Source organism: Candoia aspera, chromosome 8 (assembly GCF_035149785.1).
Source record: "Candoia aspera isolate rCanAsp1 chromosome 8, rCanAsp1.hap2, whole genome shotgun sequence".
NCBI lineage: Eukaryota > Metazoa > Chordata > Lepidosauria > Squamata > Boidae > Candoia > Candoia aspera.
This window is the reverse complement of record NC_086160.1, coordinates 61,488,805-61,510,298: the sequence shown is the minus strand read 5'-3', so window position 1 is coordinate 61,510,298 and position 21,494 is coordinate 61,488,805. Positions and strand designations below refer to the sequence as shown.

At 37.9% G+C, this 21,494-nt stretch overlaps 1 protein-coding gene across 2 annotated transcripts in view; it reads left to right on the top strand.

Annotated features, from left to right (window-relative positions):
- The window catches only part of GRID2 (glutamate ionotropic receptor delta type subunit 2), a 984,963-nt gene that overhangs the window by 760,965 nt on the left and 202,504 nt on the right, over positions 1-21,494 (top strand). For both annotated transcript variants that reach the window (XM_063310079.1, XM_063310080.1), the window contains one exon: positions 6,750-6,851. In XM_063310079.1, coding sequence (XP_063166149.1) covers positions 6,750-6,851 — 102 coding nt within the window. The remainder of the gene's footprint in view (positions 1-6,749; positions 6,852-21,494) is intronic.

The window sequence follows — 21,494 nt, the reverse complement described above, 5'->3', positions numbered from 1 at the left end:
TTCCTCTGCCTTTTCTAAACCCAGCTTGTACACATGGCAATTCTCGCTCCATGAATTGCTAAAGTCTACCTTGCAGGATCTTGAGCATTACCTTACTGGCATGTGAAATGAGTGCCACTGTTCGATAGTTTGAATGTTCTTTAGTGTTTCCCTTTTTTGGTACGGGGATATAAGTTGATTTTTTCCAATCTGATGGCCATTCTTGTGTTTTCCAAATTTGCTAGCATATAGCATGCATTACCTTGACAGCATCATCTTGCAAGATTTTGAACAGTTCAGCTGGGATGCTCTCGTCTCCTGCTGCCTTGTTATTAGCAATGCTTCTTAAGGCCCATTCAACCTCACTTTTCAGGATCTCTGGCTCTAGCTCACTGACCACACCGTCAAAGCTATCCCCGATATTGTTATCCTTCCTATACAGGTCTTCTGTATATTCTTGCCACCTTTTCTTGATCTCTTCTTCTTCTGTTAGGTCCTTGCCATCTTTGTTTTTGATCATACCCATTTTTGCCTGGAATTTATCTCCGATGTTTCTAATTTTCTGGAAGAGGTCTCTTGTCCTTGTCTTCTTCCACTTCCGCGCATTGCTTGTTTAAAAATAATTCCTTATCTCTTCTGGCTAACCTCCGGAATTTTGCATTTAATTGGGCATATCTCCCCCTATCACTGTTGCCTTTTGCTTTCCTTCTTTCTTGGGCTACTTCTAGTGTCTCAGCAGACAGCCATTTTGCCTTCTTGGTTTTCTCTTTCTTTCGGATGTATTTTGTTGCCTCCTCTTGAACAATGTTGCGGACTTCTGTCCATAGTTTTTCTGGGACCCTATCTACTAAGTCCAGTCCCTTAAATCTATTCTTCACCTCCACTGCATATTCCTTAGGAATATTAGTGAGCTCATAACTAGCTGATCTGTGGGTCTTCCCTAATCTCTTTAGTCTGATCCTAAATTGTGCAAGAAGAAGTTCGTGATCTGAACTACAGTCAGCTCCAGGTCTTGTTTTTACCGACTGTATAGATGTCCGCCACCTTTGGCTGCAAAGGATGTAGTCAATCTGGTTTCGGTGTTGTCCATCTGGGGAAGTCCATGTATAAAACCATCTCTTAGGTTGCTGGAAGAGTGTGTTTGTTATGGACATTGAGTTGTCTTGGCAAAATTCTATCAGCCTATGTCCTGCTTCGTTTTGTTCTCCCAGGCCATGCTTACCTGTAATTGCAGGTGTCATTTGACTGCCCAACTTAGCATTCCAGTCTCCTGTGATGAAAATAACATCTCTATTAGGTGTGTTGTCCAGTGGGTGCTGCAGATCCTCATAGAACTGCTCGGCTTCTTCAGCATCTCTGGTTGGGGCATTTATTTGGATCACTGTGATGTTAGATGGCTTGCCCTGAATTCGAATTGAGATAATTCTATCTTTTTTTGGATTGTATCCAAGCACTGCTTTAGCCACTTTACTATTAATTATGAAGGCTACTCCATTTCTTCTGTGGTCCTCTTGTCCACAGTAGTAGATCTGGTGGTCATTTGATGTGAAGTGGCCCATTCCAGTCCATTTCAGTTCACTGACGCCCAGAATGTCTATCTTTAATCTTGACATCTCACCAATAACCACATCCAATTTGCCCTGGCTCATAGATCTTACATTCCAGGTTCCAATGGTGTGTTGATCCTTAGAACATCGGATTCGCTGTTCACCACCAGCACCGTCGGCCGCTAGCTGTCCTTTCGGCTTTGAGCTAGCTGCATCATCACGTCTGGGGCTAGTTGAACTCATCCTCTGTTCCTCCCCAGTAGCATTTTGACCACCTTTCGACCCGGGGGTCTCATCTTCCAATGGTATACTGACATATCTCTGGTTGTACTGATACATTTAGTTTTCATGGCAAGAATACTGGGATGGGTTGCCATTACCTTCCCCAGGGATCGCATTTAGTCTGACCTCTCTGTCATGACCTTCCCGTCTTGGGTGGCCCTTCACGGTTTAGCTCATGGCATCATTGAGGTGCTCAAGCTCCAGCACCACGACAAGGTAACGATCCTTTGCTGAAGAGATATGCTACTAATTTCAAAGATTTCATCTCTAATAAGCATTCTTGGGATAGCCCAAAGCTCGAAAAGATATCTTAAGAAACATGAAATACATCTTTGATTTCAAGGCTAGTGGAAGGTGACCTAACGGTTTTGGGGCCTAACAGTCCCAAATATATGGGACCACCATCCCCAATTCAGCAGTATGCATAATCAATCATAGTTCGTTCAGTTGTGAAGAATTATAGTGATGTAAGGAGTTGCCATATGAAGACTCAGGCTGGTGATTTGTAAATCCATTATTAGCAATACCAGCAGCAGGTCTCCACCAGAAATCTTTTTCAAGTCTTTTGAGACATATGCAAACCAGTTACGAGTTCACTGTAATTCTGAAGCACTGCTCCAATTGCTTGTCATTCCAGTCCTACTGATGAATTTGCTTAGGGACAAATGGAACTACTAAAAATTATAACATTTTTACCAAACTGAAGTTTGCTCACTTCCATTTCTGCTCCCATGCGCAGTGTGTGTGTGTGCACGTGTGTGTGTACATACATACATACACATACATATGTATGTGTGTGTATGTATGTATGTATGTATTTCAGCGGCAGGAACATAACAATATCTGTACACACAATATTTTTCTATCAGATTATGCTTGGACCACACCATCTTCCTCACCACTATTCATCTGGCCAATGCCCACAACTTGATTAAATTATTTGTGTGTTCCTTGAGAAATACTAAAGAAGTTTGCATGACTTGAGCAAATCAGCAGTTTGTGAGTTTGAATTGTCCACATCTTTCATATTTTTCTTCTGTTAGCTTATTTGAATCTTTTTAAAACAAAGCATGACAAAATGCATCTTCTTCTGTAACATGAAAGACATAGTTCCTTGATCATTTTGAGATACATACTGTACTGTACCTAGAAGGATGCATTCCTATCTTTTCTCCTGTTTCACAAATTCCTAAAGCATTGCATAAAACTAATCACTCTTGCTCATTTAAACTCTGATCTGGTTTTTACCTGGATGTGAAGAGTTCAAGGTGGGGGAAAATAAGAACCCATGGTTAGGTGTCTGGAAGTTGATCAACTTTGGCCTGGCAGTCCTACATGTTTCTTTGCAGAGTAAAGAAACAATGTCTCTCTAGATACTGCTGAACTACAACTCCCAACATTTCTAAATTGCAGCTATGTATTTTAGGTTATAAAGGCACCAGTAATCTCTGCCAGAATCATCAGCTATCTAGTTTCCCTTATGCAGGACAGCCCAGTAACCACACATGCATGTGTCAAATTGCTTAATTGCTGTGCTTCAAGTGAACATATGTGGAATTTCATACAATAGTTTTGTGTGTTTCAAAGAATAGGCTTTATTCATGGTAACTGTTTGTTCCATCCCTTAAAATGCAACTGAATGGTGGAATATATGAATTTGTGCTAATCCACACATTCATTGTTTCTTGAACAACTCACAGTTGGCTAGATTTATACTCTGCTACATGCTGTGACAAAGCCTAGTCAAAGACAGAAACCTTCCCTTAAAGAAAAAAACAAATTCTCTGCTCATGGACATGAACAAAGGAAGAGAGTGAAAACATAAATAATCACTAGAACACTAGAGCAAGCAGCTATCATGAATACATACATACATACATACTGTATAATAACTACTAATAGCCAGAAGGTATATGCATACACTATACTGCATGCATAGAGAGTGAGAGACTGGGGTCCCAGCCCTTGTTGGAATGATAGAGAGGCAGAGACAGAGACAGACAGACAGACAGATTGTTCCATTGTGATCTCCATCTCTATTGCATATGTCCAGTGTATGGTCTTGCTCTCCAATCTTCACATGAAGAATTTCTGTAGTGCATGGAGGGGACTAGTGATATATAGATAAACTGAGAAGAACAGCATGGGATTTTTCTGCTTAGCAGACTACGAGAAAAGGGCTTAACAATGAAGAACTTATATCCCATATGTTTTGATATTCAGTACAATGTTTAAAAGAGCTTTGTGAGTCCATATAAGCAATCTGGAAATCAACTTTTTTAAAAATCTGCCTTTTCCTTGTCATAGAAATCCAGATGGTATGGTGTGGTTTTTTAAAGTAAAATAGATTAGGATGCAAGATTATGGAAGGGAGATTTTGTGACCTTTGAAGCTACAAAAAAACAAGGCTGGGGTTGATGCTATATTCATCCCATCAACCACATGCTACTCCCTCTTGGTATACATGTACTGTAATACCTTCTATTTCCAGAATAATTCTGTGGTAGTTCACTGAGTATTGGAATGAACCCTTCAAACCTAATTTATAAAAGATGATCAATACTAATGAATCTCCAGTAAACAGCTCCAGTCCTGAAAAAAATCAATGTTCTGTTTTGCTTTGCATGCAAGCACACATTTGTCATGCATTGGACTATCATGTAAATGCCAGAAGAGAGTTGAAAATGAAATGAGGGCATTGGAAAGTAAACAGTACCATTTAAACAGGGGAAAGAGATTCAGATAAAATGTCTGTTATCTTTGAGCTGTGGTATCTTTTCACCTCCCCCACACATGCACACTCCCACACACACCTTTCCTTAGAATGGGACTAGACTAAAAAGTTAATTATGTAAAAATACAGATTAATTAACATAATTAAAAATGGGTTTTGTTGACCTCCAAAGAGATCAGTTCTTGTACTCTTCACATGGTTTTATAGATGGCAAAAGCAGTACATTATCTCTGGTAATCAGACTTTCCACATGTTTGGCAGTGTTTATTGGATCTAAATTCTAATGAGTTCCCTTATGTAACTAAAAATAATGGAGTGCTGAATGAATTTAGTGTGCTTTTAGAGCTCAGCCTAGCAGTCAGTTTTAATGTCCTTTTTTTTCTCTCTCTCCAGGCAGAAGGCTAGCTTTTCTTTCATCTGGGAGATGGCAGGGATAAAGTTTAGAAGAAAGCAAAACCTATCTATGAACACTTCAAATAGAAACTTATTACTTTTCTTTTAAAGATATTTTTCTACCAGCAGTAGCAGCAGCTGGCTATAAGTAGTGGGAGACTGCTACAGAGTCTCCCCATCCAGTACATCTGGCCTTCTCCCCTCCTAGATCCCCCTAGGTTTTGCCAAACATAGAGCTGCAAAGTTGTGGGTGGAGGCAGATATATTTGTGCTGGAAGAGAAGATGGTAGCTACTGCATAATCTCATGAAATGTCAAAGGAGAAAAAATTATGCCAGCCTCAACAGGATTCATAGGAGTTGTTTCCCATCCCTGGCATTTTTTTAAAAAAAAGATACATCAGGTTAGCCAGTAGGACTCCACAGCATAAATTGTTATTGCTATTGTTATTTCACCCCATATTTTTTAATAAATGTAACTCAAGGGGTACCTAATACCCCTGCCTCCTACTTTCCTCACAACAACCCTGTGTTATTGAAATGTCAGAAATCTCTCCCAACATATTAGCTACATACCATTGGTTCTTCCAATCACACACCAGCAATTTTCTCAAGGAATTATCTAATTTCCATAAGTTATATCATGATGTCATCATGAAAATTTGTTTGATTTATAACTCATCTTTCTAATTCACTTTGTTTGTGTGATGACATCATGATACTTAGGATGTCATTTGTCTCCTCTGCGGATACCCATACCCACTTTGTCATTCGCAGCCACTGTTGCCAGTGATAAGAACTGTAGTACAGAATATATATATCCATACTCTGTACTACAATTCTTATTGGAGAATCTTCCTATATATCTGAAATATGTTATAGTAATGCTACTACTAGTAGTCATGCTGCAAGGGCTATTTTCTGCTCAAGATCCTAAATCATTTTCCTGTCGTTCTTTGGAATCCAAGAATTCATAATAAAACTAAAAGAACCAACCAAGACAATATGCAGCAGATAAAACTAGCAAGTAGAAAGCAGTTACATAAACAACATGAATAAACTCTAAATAAACAACAGAGACAATCAATGGATCCATTGATGGAAATTATAGAATGGCTAAAATCAAATCAGTAACCCTCCCCTCCTCTGGGAGAGTCAGCAGAAAGGTCCTCCAGATGTTATTGAACTACGGCTCCCAGCATCCCACTCCAATTGCCAGGCTAACAAGGGCTGCTGGAAGGCATAGTGAAACAACTCCTGGATTACTTCAGGGCCCGCATCCCAAGACTGCCAAAACAAGTACCCTTCAGATTGCAGGAGAAAACCAATAATAAAGGGGCAAAAGTGAGCATGTTAGTCAAGGTTTCCTGAACCTGGTCACAGGCAAGCATCACTCTGAGACTTACAGAGATCTTCAGTCAGAGGATCTGCAGGAGGCTGATATGGAAGAAATTATTTATTTGTTGGTTCAATGTATATCTCATCTTTCTATCCATAAGGCTCTCAAATCAAAATACAAAGCAATTTTAAAAGGCAAAAAGTTACATGAAGTCCAAAAAGTCTGGCTGAAGAAGAAAGCCTAACTCATTTCCTGAAGGCAGAAAGAGTAAGGAATAAACACAACTCCAGAGGGATTCCATTCCTTAGCTTGGAAGCAATTCAGGAAAGATATTTTTAAAGCCCAGGCTGAATTCAATTCATAGATGAAATAAAAACAACTTTTTTGTGCACTTGCACACACTATCTAAATAGAAATAACTGATGAGGTTTTATGATCGTTAATGTGACACATCCTTTTTCTTTTTTCTGTTTTCAGCTGGGCTGCTGGAATCCTGTCACTGGTCTCAATGGGTCACTAACAGACAGAAGGCTGGAAAATAATATGCGGGGAGTAGTTCTTCGTGTAGTGACTGTGTTGGTAAGCAGAATTATATTTTAAAAATAAACATTTATAGGTATAGATTTATTGGGGCTGTGGAAATCATACAGTTCAGAAATTGTGTGGTGGTTTCATTAAATCTCCAAACTGAATCAGCTTTCTGAAAGAAAACGAAGAAGTGGACCAGACCCATCAAATCAGATTGGATGTTTCCGAATCAGTTTGCTTATTTGGAATGATTCAATAGGATTCATGAAAATCAGTATACTCTTCTTTCCTCTAACTATCTTTGCTGGGTTCTCTAGTTTCCCACAAATAGTATGTTCAATAAGAGTGTCTGAAAAAGCTTGTGAAGAAGAAAGATAAAACACAGAGCTATAATCAAATATCTGTTACCTTCCTATTGAGTATTAAACCATTGGTTTTAACATTTATCAATATTGGGTCAATGGGAATTTGCCACCACCACCAAATATTTGTTTCACCATGGGACAAAAATGTATTGCTCCACTGTGCTAAACTATGTGGACTGTGCACATTAACTCAAAGAGGCAAAACAGAATGGGCCCAAGAGCAAAAGCTCTAAATGATGCATTAAAGGCAGCCATTCACCAATTATGGTAGTAAAGTGGTTGCAGTTTCATACAAATTACTGCACTCAGAAAATATTAAAGATCATCTTACAGTGAATTAGGCTAGTTTAGCCAATCTTTTGTAGTCTTTTCCAACACATTTCATGTTTATCTTCTACCTATTTTGTCTTATATTCTGGGCACCAATACAGCCTCTAAAATTCACTACTAGTAATAGAATAATAGTTGTCATGTTTATCAAGTATTGTACCCCAATTAAAAGTGAGAGATTCTGCCCATGGTATATAGTTAAACAGGTCATCCCAACCTTTGTGGGCACACTAGGTATTTTAACTAATAGAAGCTGATCTGTGAAAGGTTTCCATTTAGAATACTGGAAAAGGTGATTAAGAATAGAGTAATGGATTCACAGCTCCAGATGCATGTTGACAATATTGTTGATCTGGACCCATTTCAATTAGGTTTGTGGCTGGGATATGGTTTTGAGATTGTTCATTTAACAATAAAGGCAAATAAAAGTGAGCACAGCCCTGATGGTTCTCCTGGACTGTGGGTAGTCTTTTCTACCATTGATTATAGCATCCTTCTGAATAATATGGCCAGATTGGGCCTTTGTGCTGGATGAGGGTGATTAAGCTTAAATTATATTCAGACAATTGGACATGGAAATGGAGGTTTGGCCTGTTTTGTATTTGTTTATTTCTTCAGCTGTCACTGGTTTTGCAGATGGGAAACAGCTATGGCAAGAAACATGTTTATTATCTCTATCTGTCTTATATGGCCACCCATCTATCCAGTGAAACTCTAGATGGTGAAGAGAGTAAGAAATATAAATCAAACTATAAAACTCAAACAGAAATGAAGTCAAGATTTCCTGATGAAAATCTCAGAATACATATGTCACATACATACATGTCAGAGCACTACTATCTTGTTCCCAATGCCTTGGGGAAGAGCCAGCTCTTCCCAACCTTCTGAAAGTCTAGTAGGCTCGAGGCTGTCCATACCTCTGGGGGTAGGTGAGACAATCTGGTGGGACAAGAAAGGCACACTTCCTAGGACCCATCAGGTGACACTGCTCAGCTGTAAATTAAGACCCAACAATTAGTGGCCTTCTTTGCATTTTGAGGGTGATGGGGCTTCTAGGGGACAACAAGATATCTTGCACATCCTTGATGTACCCAATTTAGGCCAAAAAACATCTTGCAGCTTCTTCCCAAAACATGGGATGGTCCCATTTAGATAGATGTACACTATATGTCTCCTAGTTTTCTCTATCTTTGAAAATGCTTGGACTGAGAATCTCTCTTCAAAAACTATTTCCTCAAAGAAGAATAAGGGAAGTGGAGTTGGACATGTCAGACTACACTGCCTCTATGTCTAGCCTTAGCATGTTGAATGAAGAGGCCTGAAGGGAGAATCTTCATATGTTCAGTTTAACACCTTTACAATTTTCCCTTAATGAGGTGCCATAACTCTATGAAACTGAAGATCTGAATATTCCTCTTCTAAATGTTCCTTTTCACAGTAGAAATCAGAGTAGAATTAGTGGCACAGGGACATTTGAGAGAGGCCAGCATATTGCCTAACCAAGAATTAGTTTTATATGCTCCTATGTCCCCAATTACACATTTAACAGAACACGTGCTTTCTTAATTTTAAATTTGATCCAAAATGCTGGATGGAAAGGGAGGGAGGGAAGGAGGATCTTCCTGCCCCCATCATCTTTTCCACCTTGACAAAGTTGGTAAAAGATAAAGGCTACTTTGAGTTGAACTCAACATTTGGTGTCTACATTAACATATCCATGTATTTTCTTGGCATCTGCCTAGAAGTGATATGCCATTGCCTTCTTGCAATTCATTCATTCATTTATTCATTCACTCACTCACTCACTTTCCAGTCTATCCTGCAGTGGGGGGTTTTGGTGGTTTTCCATCCAAGTACTAATCAGGCCTGACACTTCTTAATTTTTGTCAAGATCAGGCAAGTTTGGCTGGTTACTGCCAAATGGAAGAGACTCCTTATTCTTGCTGTTTGTGTGGAATGGTCTCTTAACTCCAAGTTAAAAATGAGATTAGCTGAATAAATGTTTAGAGTTCATGATCCATGATTAAAAACAATACCCAATAACTGGATAGTTGCAACATAATTCACCAGGTTAGTTAAAGAGCTTGCAGCTGCATTTGAACAACATGATCAGGATCCTTTCCTTTCCTTCTTTTTCTTATTTCTTTTTGCAGATTCCACCTTGTTTTTTTGTTGATACTTCAATGTAGTGTAGAAACACAGAAAATGGGTTAATTCAGTAACCAAGTAAAGCATATTTTATGAGCCCATCTAGTGGCTTATTTTTCATCAAGAGAGGTTAAATCTCATGTTCTTGTGACTCCCTTTCATTCCTTCCCTTTCACTCAGGGCAGTTGGTGCAATGCACTCTTTTTGGGAGTTACTAGATAGATGAAGAAAGGTCCGGGTATACATTATTCTTTTTCCAACACACTGTACTTTTGTGAAGACTTTTGGCAATCCTCAGTCTAAATTGCTTGCATGAACACCTTAACCTGTTGTTTCTGTTAGTAGTAAGCAAAATAGGCCCAATAGTTTGCATTTCTAAAATATTTTTAGATAAACAGGAAAAGCTTGAAAATGCACATCTGTATGATAGGAATCTGAATCCAGTTCAAGTCAGATGAAGCACAGAAAAGGAATGCCTTTTTCAAGAGAGAGAGTTTATACTTTGAGTGTTATCTGCTTCAATTCTCCAGCATTATTGAAAGCAATGGCTAGAAATCATTAGACATTTCCAGTGTTGCTGGAAACTCCAAAGAGTACCTCATATAGTGCTAAGAAGATAACTTGAACAGAGAATACAAATTAGGTCCAAAGTTCATGAGTTTTTTAAAAAAAAAACTGTTAATCTGTAAGAATTTATTCTGTGCCATAATTTCTTCATTTTTAAATGATTTTCATTCAATTTGATGGCAAATTGCTTTTAAAATATTCAGAGGAGATGAGGATGAAACAGAAATGAACCTCATATTGACTTTGTTTTCAATAAAGATTACTTAGAACATGAACTCAGTGATGGAGAAGTAATAATATCCCCTTCAGCTAGTGTGTCGCTTCCAAAATTGAATTTTGCTTAGTTTCCATTGGTCATGCTTGGTAAAGCTGAAAAAAAGTTTAAAAAGGGAAAGACAGTGTACAGTATGGATGGAATCAAAGCCATCTCTGGAATGTCCTTGAAAAAGCTATGGGTTATTACTAAAGGCAAGCAGAAGTATTATACATTTGTCCATACAATCACTAGCAGTTGAATTAGCATTTCCATTAAGCACAGTGTGCATCTGATAAAAGTAACTAGCTAGCTGGTCCTTTGTACAATTCTGACCAAGATTTAAAATGTTCTTCCTGTCATTATGTTTTTAGTGAACCTTTGCCAATTCTCAGTCAAAACCATTTAATAAATGTCTTATCTTGACAATTCTGCTGCTACAAAGAAGAAGAACCATGTAGTTCACATTTCTAAAATATGTACAGGTAAGCAGAAAAAGGTTGAACATTCACATAAATATGGTAGATGAGTTTTCAGCGTTTCTCCCACACTAGAGATGGGCAGCTTCTTTTTGGCTGAGGAATATATTCTCTCAAGAGTCAAAGCTAAGTTAGCAGAGTCCTAAGATCATATTATGGACAGTCTCACAAAATGGCTAATGTGGAGGGTGGGAAATTCCTATTTTACAAATCACTGTCATGATGGGTATATCCTGTTACAAAACACTCATACACAAGAAGGCAACTTTTTAAGGTTGCATCCTAATAGCATTTCCAAATTGTTCCGTCTAGTGTAGCTCTTATTTATTTATTTATTTATCACATTTCTTCACCACCCATCTCATACAAACTTATTTCTGAACAGGTGGGCTTACTTCCAAAGCAGCTTGTCCATGCAGGGCCTAGAAGCAATATTATAGAGAAACCAATGCTTTGCTTTGCAGAATACCAGATTCCAATTTATATTCGTTTTTAATTAAAAGAATATTTTAAAATTTAGTCATATAATGTAGAATGCGTAGAGGCTTCCAAGGGAGATGTACAAAGGAGTATGTTGCCTCCTGCAGTGGAATTATAGTGAATCAAAGCTCAAGTATGTGTCACTGCATGGACTCAAATTGGTCCCTTGCTATTTGTGTGTCTCCTTTTCCTCCCTCTTTCAAAATGTAAGCTTGTTCAGTCATAAATTGTTGTGTTGCTTTTCACTTAAGGGTCATGTCTGCATCTGGCAATTTATAAACAAGGAATAGCATTAATCATTATTATAATGATCCTTTTGCAAATTGCAGAATGATAAATATAACATTTGGTGGGGAGGGAAAAGGAATGGTATTCTTTACCAATCAGCACATGATATGATAAAAAGCTATTTTTAAAAAGTATTCGAGCATTATGTTAAGATTTATTGAGAATCTTTAGCTGACTAAAGTAACGAAATGGCAAGACAGCAGATATTTTCTGCATCACTTTTTGCTGCTTGTTCTTATTTATATTCTTCTAAGAAGAAAAAGCATCAGGATGGACAACCTTAAAAAAAAACCTATCAAGATTTTTTTTTTCCCCTTGAAATGTTGCTAATTTACAGCAGCCCTGATAAATGGCCTCATTTTATTTCTGGATGAATAAAATCATCATGAGGATTAATGCTTGACTATTTGCTATTCTTTCTAGTCATACCAGACCTTGGATTGGAAGCTGTCACTAAATATGAAATATATTTCCTGAGATTTCTGGGAGGCTGTCATTTTTAATTTAAAACAGATAACATGCAGTAAGTAATAGAGGTTTTGAAATGGTTGACACTGCTAAAAATAATACCTCAGGTAATTCAGTATCTACACAGAAGTAATTGCTTCCAGTGCAACTGTTAGCCAGAGTTAAACTTTTCTGAGGTCATTTTGCACTTTGACAGGATACTTGAGGGCCAATGTGGACCATGGTAAATGATGATATAAAGACTAGGCATTCATTTAAATTTAGAATGGAGACAGTTCTCACTGTTCTTATTTAAGTTTGTAATCTTAGCTCCAGTTCAAGAGAGACCAACTGCTGCTTGATTTAAGCAGGTCTCTTCTAGATTGGGGAGAAAATTGTTTCACGGTGATGTGATTTGCATGGGAATAGGGCTTCTTAAAAAATAAATTTAGGGAGTGATAAGATGACAGAAACTATGATCAATCAAAGAAAGATTTAATCCATACTGCAGAGGACTTTAGTTTTGCATTAACAGGTGGCCACACCCAGCTGATCTTGGAAGCTAAACAGGATCGGTTGGATGGGAGACCTCTGAGGAATTCCAGGGCTGTTGTCTAATCTAGAAAGTTAAAAAATAACCCCCAAAGACAAACCACATCAGTAACACTGCCAAGAAGTCAGGTCTATGACATAAAAGGGAGATTTTATTACATACTATAGGATTTTAATTTTTTAATAAGGATTTTAATGTTTTACTAAGTTGAAAGCTGGAGGAAGGAGGCTAAAAGTAATTTGAGAGGGGCAGTTGTTATCTTTCACTATTTAGTGGAGGCAACTTGGTGATGAATATGAAAAACAATTCTCTACCATCAGGGCTTCAGCCTAGATCACTAAGTCTTTGAGGCTAACTCCAAAACAGGAAGAGGTGAGCTTCACAATAGCATCACAACTTAGACTACATTAGGGGAACTGTAATCTCAATCTAAGTGGCAGTTGTGAGGACTGTTAGGAATTGTAATTCTGCAAGCATTGGGAAACTTCAGGTTTCTCATTCTTTACCAAGATCATAAGAATTATTGCTTCTAGGACAGATTTCCTTAGCATAAAGAAAGAATCTTCTGCCATTATCAAGTAATTGAACTACATTTTTAAAAAGTGTTATTCCTGTGTCTTTAAAGGGTTTGGCAGCCCTTTAGAAGGAAGACCACTACATCTCCTATCATCCTTTGGTCATAATCTGAACCTGAAGCACAAGGCAATTCAAAAAAGTACACTAAGGGGCCAAGGGTTTATTGTATCCGACATTTATGGATCTGATTTCTTTAGGGCATGAAAGTAGAATTAATGATAAGAATAAATTGTCCTTTAATGACAGCTGTTCTCACTGATTTCATTCACCAACTGCTTTAATGCGTAGCATAACACTGTCCATAACCTTATGATGCATTGCATCTGACTGATTTTCACTGACCAGTTATTGGAGTGCAGTTTAAACTTTTTATGCTGTTTGATTTTTCCCTAGCCTATTATATGATCAGTCATTTTCTTTCAAATATTGTTTTCTTAACCATGGCTAGCAAGAGAGAGCTTCCATAAGGAGAATATTAAATGTTTCAATTCAATTTTAGCCATCGATTGATTCTCAGCATCAAGATAATGCATTTTGCTGTTCAATTAAAAATAACAAGCAGTTATGCCATTCTTTGCCCAAGTGTAAATGAAGGAAAAAATGGTCAATAAAGCAATCAAGAAAATAAAGTCTCAATATCTCTATATTCAGGTGAACTTAATGGAATGTACTTCTAAGTAGGTACCTGGAGGCTTGTATTATTTATGTGTATGTCTTCTCTGTCTCTGGGCTGATCTAGTCATGCAGCAGAATGAGGTACGACAGTGAAGTGTTATTTTAAACAGGACCAGAGGTGAGATCTGGCTCTCATATAAACAAAAATAATAACACCTGATAACAAATCTGTCTGTTGCTCGGGCAAGGGACAGATAGAAACTGGACTGCCAAAGGAAGAGACATAACTATCCCATTGTACCGCTCAGGAGAGAGAAAGAGGCATAAGACATTTTACTCTCACTATAAATAGAGCTTGTATTTGATACATGGCAGTTGCTGGAATTCTTTCATAATGAATCAATAATGTTTTGGCAATAAATCTCCTTATCTAAGCTTCTGTGTCCTTGGAAATCACTCCAAGTTTGTTTGGCTTGGATTGAGGTTTTGTTTTGTTTTTGTTTTTTGTTTTAATTTTGCATTACTAGCTGAAGGAAGTCTGACATCAGTCCTTCCATTAGGCAAAATGAGAGAGACTGCTCAGGCAGGAGATGTGTGTGTAAGTGTGTGTACGTGCCACATTCCCCACCCTGTAGCCTCTAAATTGGTCTGCTGCCTTCAGATGCAGTAGATACTACCCCATCATTAGCAACAAGTAGGAACCACCAATCTATCCAGTCAGTTTTGTTACCAATTATCTTGTTCTTCATGTACAGTAGCAAATTCCCTTGGGCCATTTTAAGCTTGTATGTCTAAGATCAGAACTAGTGGCTGCCATTTGTGATTTGTCTCCTATATAAACAACATGGGGTGGTTTTATACAGTATTCCATCATGGGCAGGGGAGTGGCTCTCTCTTGTTTGGCAGAATAGAAAATTACATTATTTACAGACTTCAATGGAATGGATTAAAATATCAGCATTAAAATATATTCCAGTTTGATCAGAAAAATCTAAGTGGTTGAACTTAGGTCATTTTATATGCTCTGTGAATGCTAACAGTCTGACTAATTATTTGACCTTGCTGCTTCTTTCAACAGGGGAGGAAGAAGGCATGAGTTTGCAGATCAAACTTTCCAATGTGCTTGAGACCTCTGTAGATTCCATTTTATATTTCTCACCAATCAGCATGTCTCCCTTTCTCTCTCTGCTTTCATTTTGATTTCACAGACCTACTAGAAGATGTTTTGATTTTTAAAGGAAGATTCATTTTAAAATGAATAAAATAGGCAGTTAGACTTCTCAAGGAAAGTGGGCAAAAGGGTTCAGGCTGCCTACAATTTGCATGTGTTACATTAGAGAGATGCATATACACTGTAGAACTAAATATCAACACAATATATAAAGCCAGATTTGAGAAAGCTGTCTGCAATATGAATCCTACTTGTTTATGAACTACTTCAAAACTGCAATAAGCTCTCTCTTCTTTGTTACTTTACTTCTACTAGGTAGTCTTTCAAAGAAAGGATACCTTTAAATACATTACATTGTCCTTGGTAACATAAGGCATAGTCATGTTACCAATGGAAAAGAGCATTTTTTTAAAAAAAAAACTATATACATTAAAGAAATAGGGTTCTTAGTGATATTGTAGCTAAAAGTAGGATCTTGTGGCTTAAGAATATACTTAGCAATGAGTACTGGGTGTTTCACAGTAGGCTGGCATGATGTCCACAAGTTAAGAAGTAGTTGATTTCATCTCCAGTGGATGGTTTAGTAGTTATGAACAGCAGAAATCTTATTTGCTTTGGTGGGACATACTGTATTTCAACAACTACATCAAGAATAGGCAACTGGATGTTCTGAGCTACAGCTTCCATCAGCCCAGCCAGAATAGTCAGTGGCACAGGACTCTAAGATCTTCAGTCTGAAACATCTGGAAGGTATTATTTTTGTCTGCCCTGGCATATACATATAAGATAGCAGACCGCTTGTTTAATTCATAAAATCAGGGCAATTGTTGGTTCAGAAGGGGCATTCTCTAGATATATTTATGGATACACACAAACAAATGTACATATTAGAAAACTCATGACTCTAATTAGGTAGCCTGTATAGAACAGAAAGGAACTTAAATACCATTTTTTTGTTGCAGAAAATGTGTTTGGAGATGTATTGATTTTCAGCACAAACTCTCAAAATGGCTAATAAATAACAAACCAAAATTGAATCACCAAAACTGCAGTTATGAATAAAGAAAAGTATCACCAAAATAAACACACATTAAGATTCAGCAATTTCAGTAAAAATGGCCAATTAAAAACATCTGAAAGGATCTAGTGCAACAGACAAGTTTATGTGATGCCAGAAGGACATTCATTTTATTGCCAGAACATCCTCTTTGTTACTGGTATTTCAGATTTGGGATGCCACAATTGAGAAGGTCCTTTCTTTAGATACTAGTTATCTAATGTTAAAAAATGGGGTGACTGTATCTATGAGTCTGAGATGTTGAATGCAATGTCCATGAAGTTTTATGTGAGAATGCAATATTTCAAATATTCTAATCCTAAAAAGAAACCCTTGAAAAAGGCAGTGTAAAGACAAGAAGTCCTACAATCAAGCTTAACTTCTGGTGACACATCCATGTATTTTTCCTGGTAATAATGAATAAGTGGTTTGCCCTTGCCTTCTTTCAGGACTTTTTCTTTTTCAACTAGCCCTGGGATTTCTTACTGGTCTCCCATCCAATTACTATGCATACCTGTTCCTGCTGAGCCTTTTCTAGATCAGCTATGTTTGTCTAAGGGATGCTACCTCTGTGATTAAGCTGTTCAAGAAATAATAAACTACACTTTCAGTTTTACTAGAAACAGATTTTCAGCTGACATTATATGACAATGAAGGTGGAAGTCAGTTTCACTTACCAGTGTCTTCAGGAACAGCCCTATACACGGCATGATTTGAATTTGGAGTGACACAAATCTCTCTATCAAGGAAGAACTACGGTCATGGTGAGATCGTAAAGATTGTTATAGCACTTTGATTTATTTTTCTCTATTACATATAGACCAACTCGAGGTTTGCTAGCTTCCACTCAAATCATCCCTCCAAGGCAGAAAGCAAAGATAGGCTAGAGAGTGTCCCCTCATTTATCTCCAGTTTAATCTCCTCTGTCCTGTCTCTGTGCAGTGGTGCAACAAACACAGTGGTAGTCTAAACCAGAAGTTTATGGGTTGCAGGGTGCCAGACAGGTTACAGTGGACAAAGCAAAATAAAGGAAGATTTCTGGAATATTTGAGGTAGTCCTCAGGAAATTTATTTTAGTATAAAAAGCTCCTTTGAAACTGCTGCTCTGAGACTGGTGTGTGTGTGTGTGTTTCCCTGTTATTTGTTTCCTGACATTTCTTGCAAGGAAAATAAAGGCATGAGTCTTCTGGTTCTTCATTAGGGATGTATAAATTGAAGTCAGCAAAAATATCTTCTGCACCTTCTCTGTAACCCAACAAGAATGTCAGAGAAGCTACAGAACAAACCAAGTTTCCTAACTGAACATATACTCATGAACAACAAAGTATCAAGATATTATTGTGTTTGGTAAAGTCTAAGGAAGATCTGCCATTCAGTGGTGTTATTGATTGCCATTTTAAAAATTCTTGCTATCATACATGGTTTTACTAGCCATATCAGGACAGGCCTATTTTTTATCTTGATCAACGTCAAGCATATGAGATAATGAAATAACTACCCTTTATCTCCAGAAGGAAGATGGAAAGGATTTGGGGTTGATCAGAATCTGTTATTTGTGAAAGTTACCCACTTTACCAGGCACAGACACTGTATGTTACAAATGGTCTTAAGCCAATTTTCATTCAAAGATTAAATATTTCAAGAGAGATTAAAAGCACCTTGATGCTACCAATATCAAGACTGGTTCATGAGCTCCATCCTTTCTTTTGTTATTATTTATATATTTATTTATTTTATGAAAAGGTGCAGCATTAGTAAACAAAGTGATGAAAAGGGTAGCTAATCTGTACCTCTTTTGAAACTCTGTGGAAATAATCTTTGCCATGACCTCCTGAGGGTCCTCCAGAAGCAAGCTATGGATTTGGTACTCTAGACAATAGGCAGTGAAGAATACATTGGCTCTAGCAGGACTCTGGAGAGCACATGGTGGAAGGTTACATGATCTGAGATAAATCTCAGCAAGATGAATTTACATGAGGATCTAAGGCCAACTATGATTTCAAGAAGCTTTGCAAGACCAGATTAATTACTTAGCTACTCCTTCCCAGTTTGTTATTAATCTTGGGTGTAAAGAATCCTTGACCTTTTTGAAGCCTCATAGTTGATAAAATATATATGTTATAGAACCATCATCTTCTGTATTTGAGAAAATTAATTTGGGAAGGAGCCTATAGCTTCAGGCTGAGACACTAGAGAAAGAAGTGCAGGGTGTTTTCCTGAATTGGAGTGACCTGGGATACTTAGAATCCCCTTCAGGGCTTCACTGATCACCAGATTCTGGAAATGCCTTAATCAATTGCAGCAAATTAAATGCATGCATGCAAGCAAGCAAGCAAGCAAGGAAATGTGTTTGTGTGTGTATGGTTTCTCATTTATGTATATAAAGTTCTACAGAACGACTCTTGTGACTGCATCCTAACTTGGGCAACATTTTCCAGAGCTGCTCTTCTTTGTTTCAGAATTTATCCTTCATTTCCAAGCATGCACAGATTATGTGGGAGGCTGAGATACGGAAATTTCAGTAGAGCTCTGGTCATTACCGAAATGACCATATTAATGAGCATTCTTTGCAAGATTCCAAGCACGAAGATTTTGCAGTGTGTACTTCCCCTGGAGCCTAACATCTGTAGTGAGCATTTGGATGCTCTGAAAAATGAAACATAATAAATCACCTCAAGAGTTGAAAAGTCATCCATTTCATGCTTGAGCAAAATGTTAATACCCTGACAGTTTGGGGATCTGTAATTTGTGGCTAGCTGTTGTGTAGTAGAAGCCAACCCTAGGCTGTTCACCTACCTACTTTTGTCCTTGGTTTCCTGAAAGTTGAGCAGGAGCAGCAAAGCTGTACAAGCCTTTTCAAAAATCTTATAAATCAGATGAGCAATTAGTGGTTACTTTTAACTACCTGAATTCAAATTCTGAATTATGAACTGCTGTTATCTAATATCCAAAGGAGATAGGAATAAATCTTTGCTAATGTGAAGATCATCATGTGACTCACTCTCTTTCTAAACAGGTCTAAGGAATGTTGTACATAATGTATCAAATTGGTAAATGATTATGTATATATGTATATTTTCCTATCTCCGTAAATGCTTTCATTAACTGCAGCATATCAGATTTATTGTACAGGGAAACAAGCTATCTTTTTGATCTGAACTAATTCAGAATGTGTTTATAGATAATAAGCTTGCTCTTCAGTGTTGCAGTTACTCTATCTGTCATTTGACTGTATACTCTGTATAGAAAACTAAGTGCAGCAATTGTAGTTCCCTAAGATCTGTTTTGAGATACTGCATATGTAATGTAAAATACAGCTGGGTGATCATGGCCTTCTTTTCATGGATAATATCTTCAGAATGATAAGATTCCTTGGACTGAGTTTTGTTGCATTGTCACATATTCATAGCGCTACTGGAAATGGATCTGACCAATGATTCTGAATATGGAAGCTAGAAACTTAAATATGAAAAGTGAACATTGCAAGATGGTCAATTTGATACATGCAGAGACCTATTGAATAATATGAAAAGTTTTCCTTATTTTTTTACAGTTACTAGAGTAGAAACTGCAGTTTGTTAGCAGTGGAAATTAAGATGAGTCACAGCAAGACAGTCTTGAAAGCAGGTTCCCTAGGCACAGGTGGATTAACTACCAAGTGAACTGCGATACAAACTGTGTGGTAGAAGGATTCCTGTAACACAGCTGCTAACTTTGTGCTCTGGTTTGGACAACTGAGGCTGGTGATTTCATAAAGGCAAATTCCGTGTTAGGAGTTATTGGGAAGGACCTGAAAATAACACTGCCAATATAATTATACATCTCAAAGTGGATACAGTAGAGGAAGGAAGATACAAGTCCTCATTTAGTAACTGCCTCGTTTAGTGGCTGTTCGGTGATGAAAAAGTAAGTTTATGACCCTTCCTCACATTTACGACCTTTGCAGGTCTGTAAAGCAAAGGAAAACTGAAGTAAGATCATAAACATAGTTTCAGTTTCACTTAGTAATCACCTCGCTTAACAACCAAGTTGCTGGTCCCAATTGTAGTCACTAAACGAAGGCTACCTGTACTGCACAGCAAAAGCAATTAAGGGGCTAAAGCAGTTCTTCTACAGAGACAGGCTATGGTATTGAGGGATCTTTAGTTTACAAAGAATGCAACTGAGGGAAACAGCATAGAAGCATATAAAATCATTATGATGTGAAAGCAAGAGAAAAAAAAATTCTCCCTTCCCACAAAGTTAGAAGCATTCATTGAGACTAAATGTGGAAAGAAGCAAGACCAATAAAGGAAAGTACTTCAACCCAGAGAATTTGACATCCTCAAATATAGAAAAGCCACCACTTTAGATTAGATTAAAAAGATGAGATGAATAAATGGAGGATAGACCTGTCAATGGCTTTGTTGTTTATTCATTCAGTCGCTTCCGACTCTTTGTGACTTCATGGACCAGTCCACGCCAGAGCTTCCTGTCATTCGTCACCACCCCCAGCTCCCCCAGGGACGAGTCCGTCACCTCTAGAATATCATCCATCCACCTTGCCCTTGGTCGGCCCCTCTTCCTTTTGCCCTCCACTCTCCCTAGCATCAGCATCTTCTCCAGGGTGTCCTGTCTTCTCATTATGTGGCCAAAGTATTTCAGTTTTGCCTTTAATATCATTCCCTCAAGTGAGCAGTCTGGCTTTATTTCCTGGAGGATGGACTGGTTCGATCTTCTTGCAGTCCAAGGCACTCTCAGAATTTTCCTCCAACACCACAGTTCCAAAGCATCTATCTTCCTTCGCTCAGCCTTCCTTATGGTCCAGCTCTCGCAGCCATATGTTACTACTGGGAAAACCATTGCTTTAACAATGTGGACCTTTGTTGTCAGTGTGATGTCTCTGCTCTTAACTATTTTATCGAGATTTTTCATTTCTCTCCTCCCAAGGATTAAACGTCTTCTGATTTCCTGACTGCTGTCAGCATCTGCAGTAACCTTCGCACCTAGAAATACAAAGTCTTTCACTGCTTCTACATTTTCTCCCTCTATTTGCCAGTTATCAATCAGGCTGGTTGCCATCATCTTGGTTTTTTTGAGGTTTAGCTACAAGCCAGCTTTTGCACTTTCTTCTTTCACCTTCGTCATAAGGTTCCTCAGTTCCTCTTCGCTTTCAGTCATCAAAGTGGTATCATCTGCATATCTGAGATTGTTAATGTTTCTTCCAGAGATTTTAACTCCAGCCTTGGATTCCTCAAGCCCAGCACGTCGCAGGATGTGTTCTGCGTACAAGTTGAATAGGTAGGGTGAGAGTATACAGCCCTGCCGTACTCCTTTCCCAATCTTAAACCAGTCTGTTGTTCTGTGGTTTTTTCTTACTGTTGCT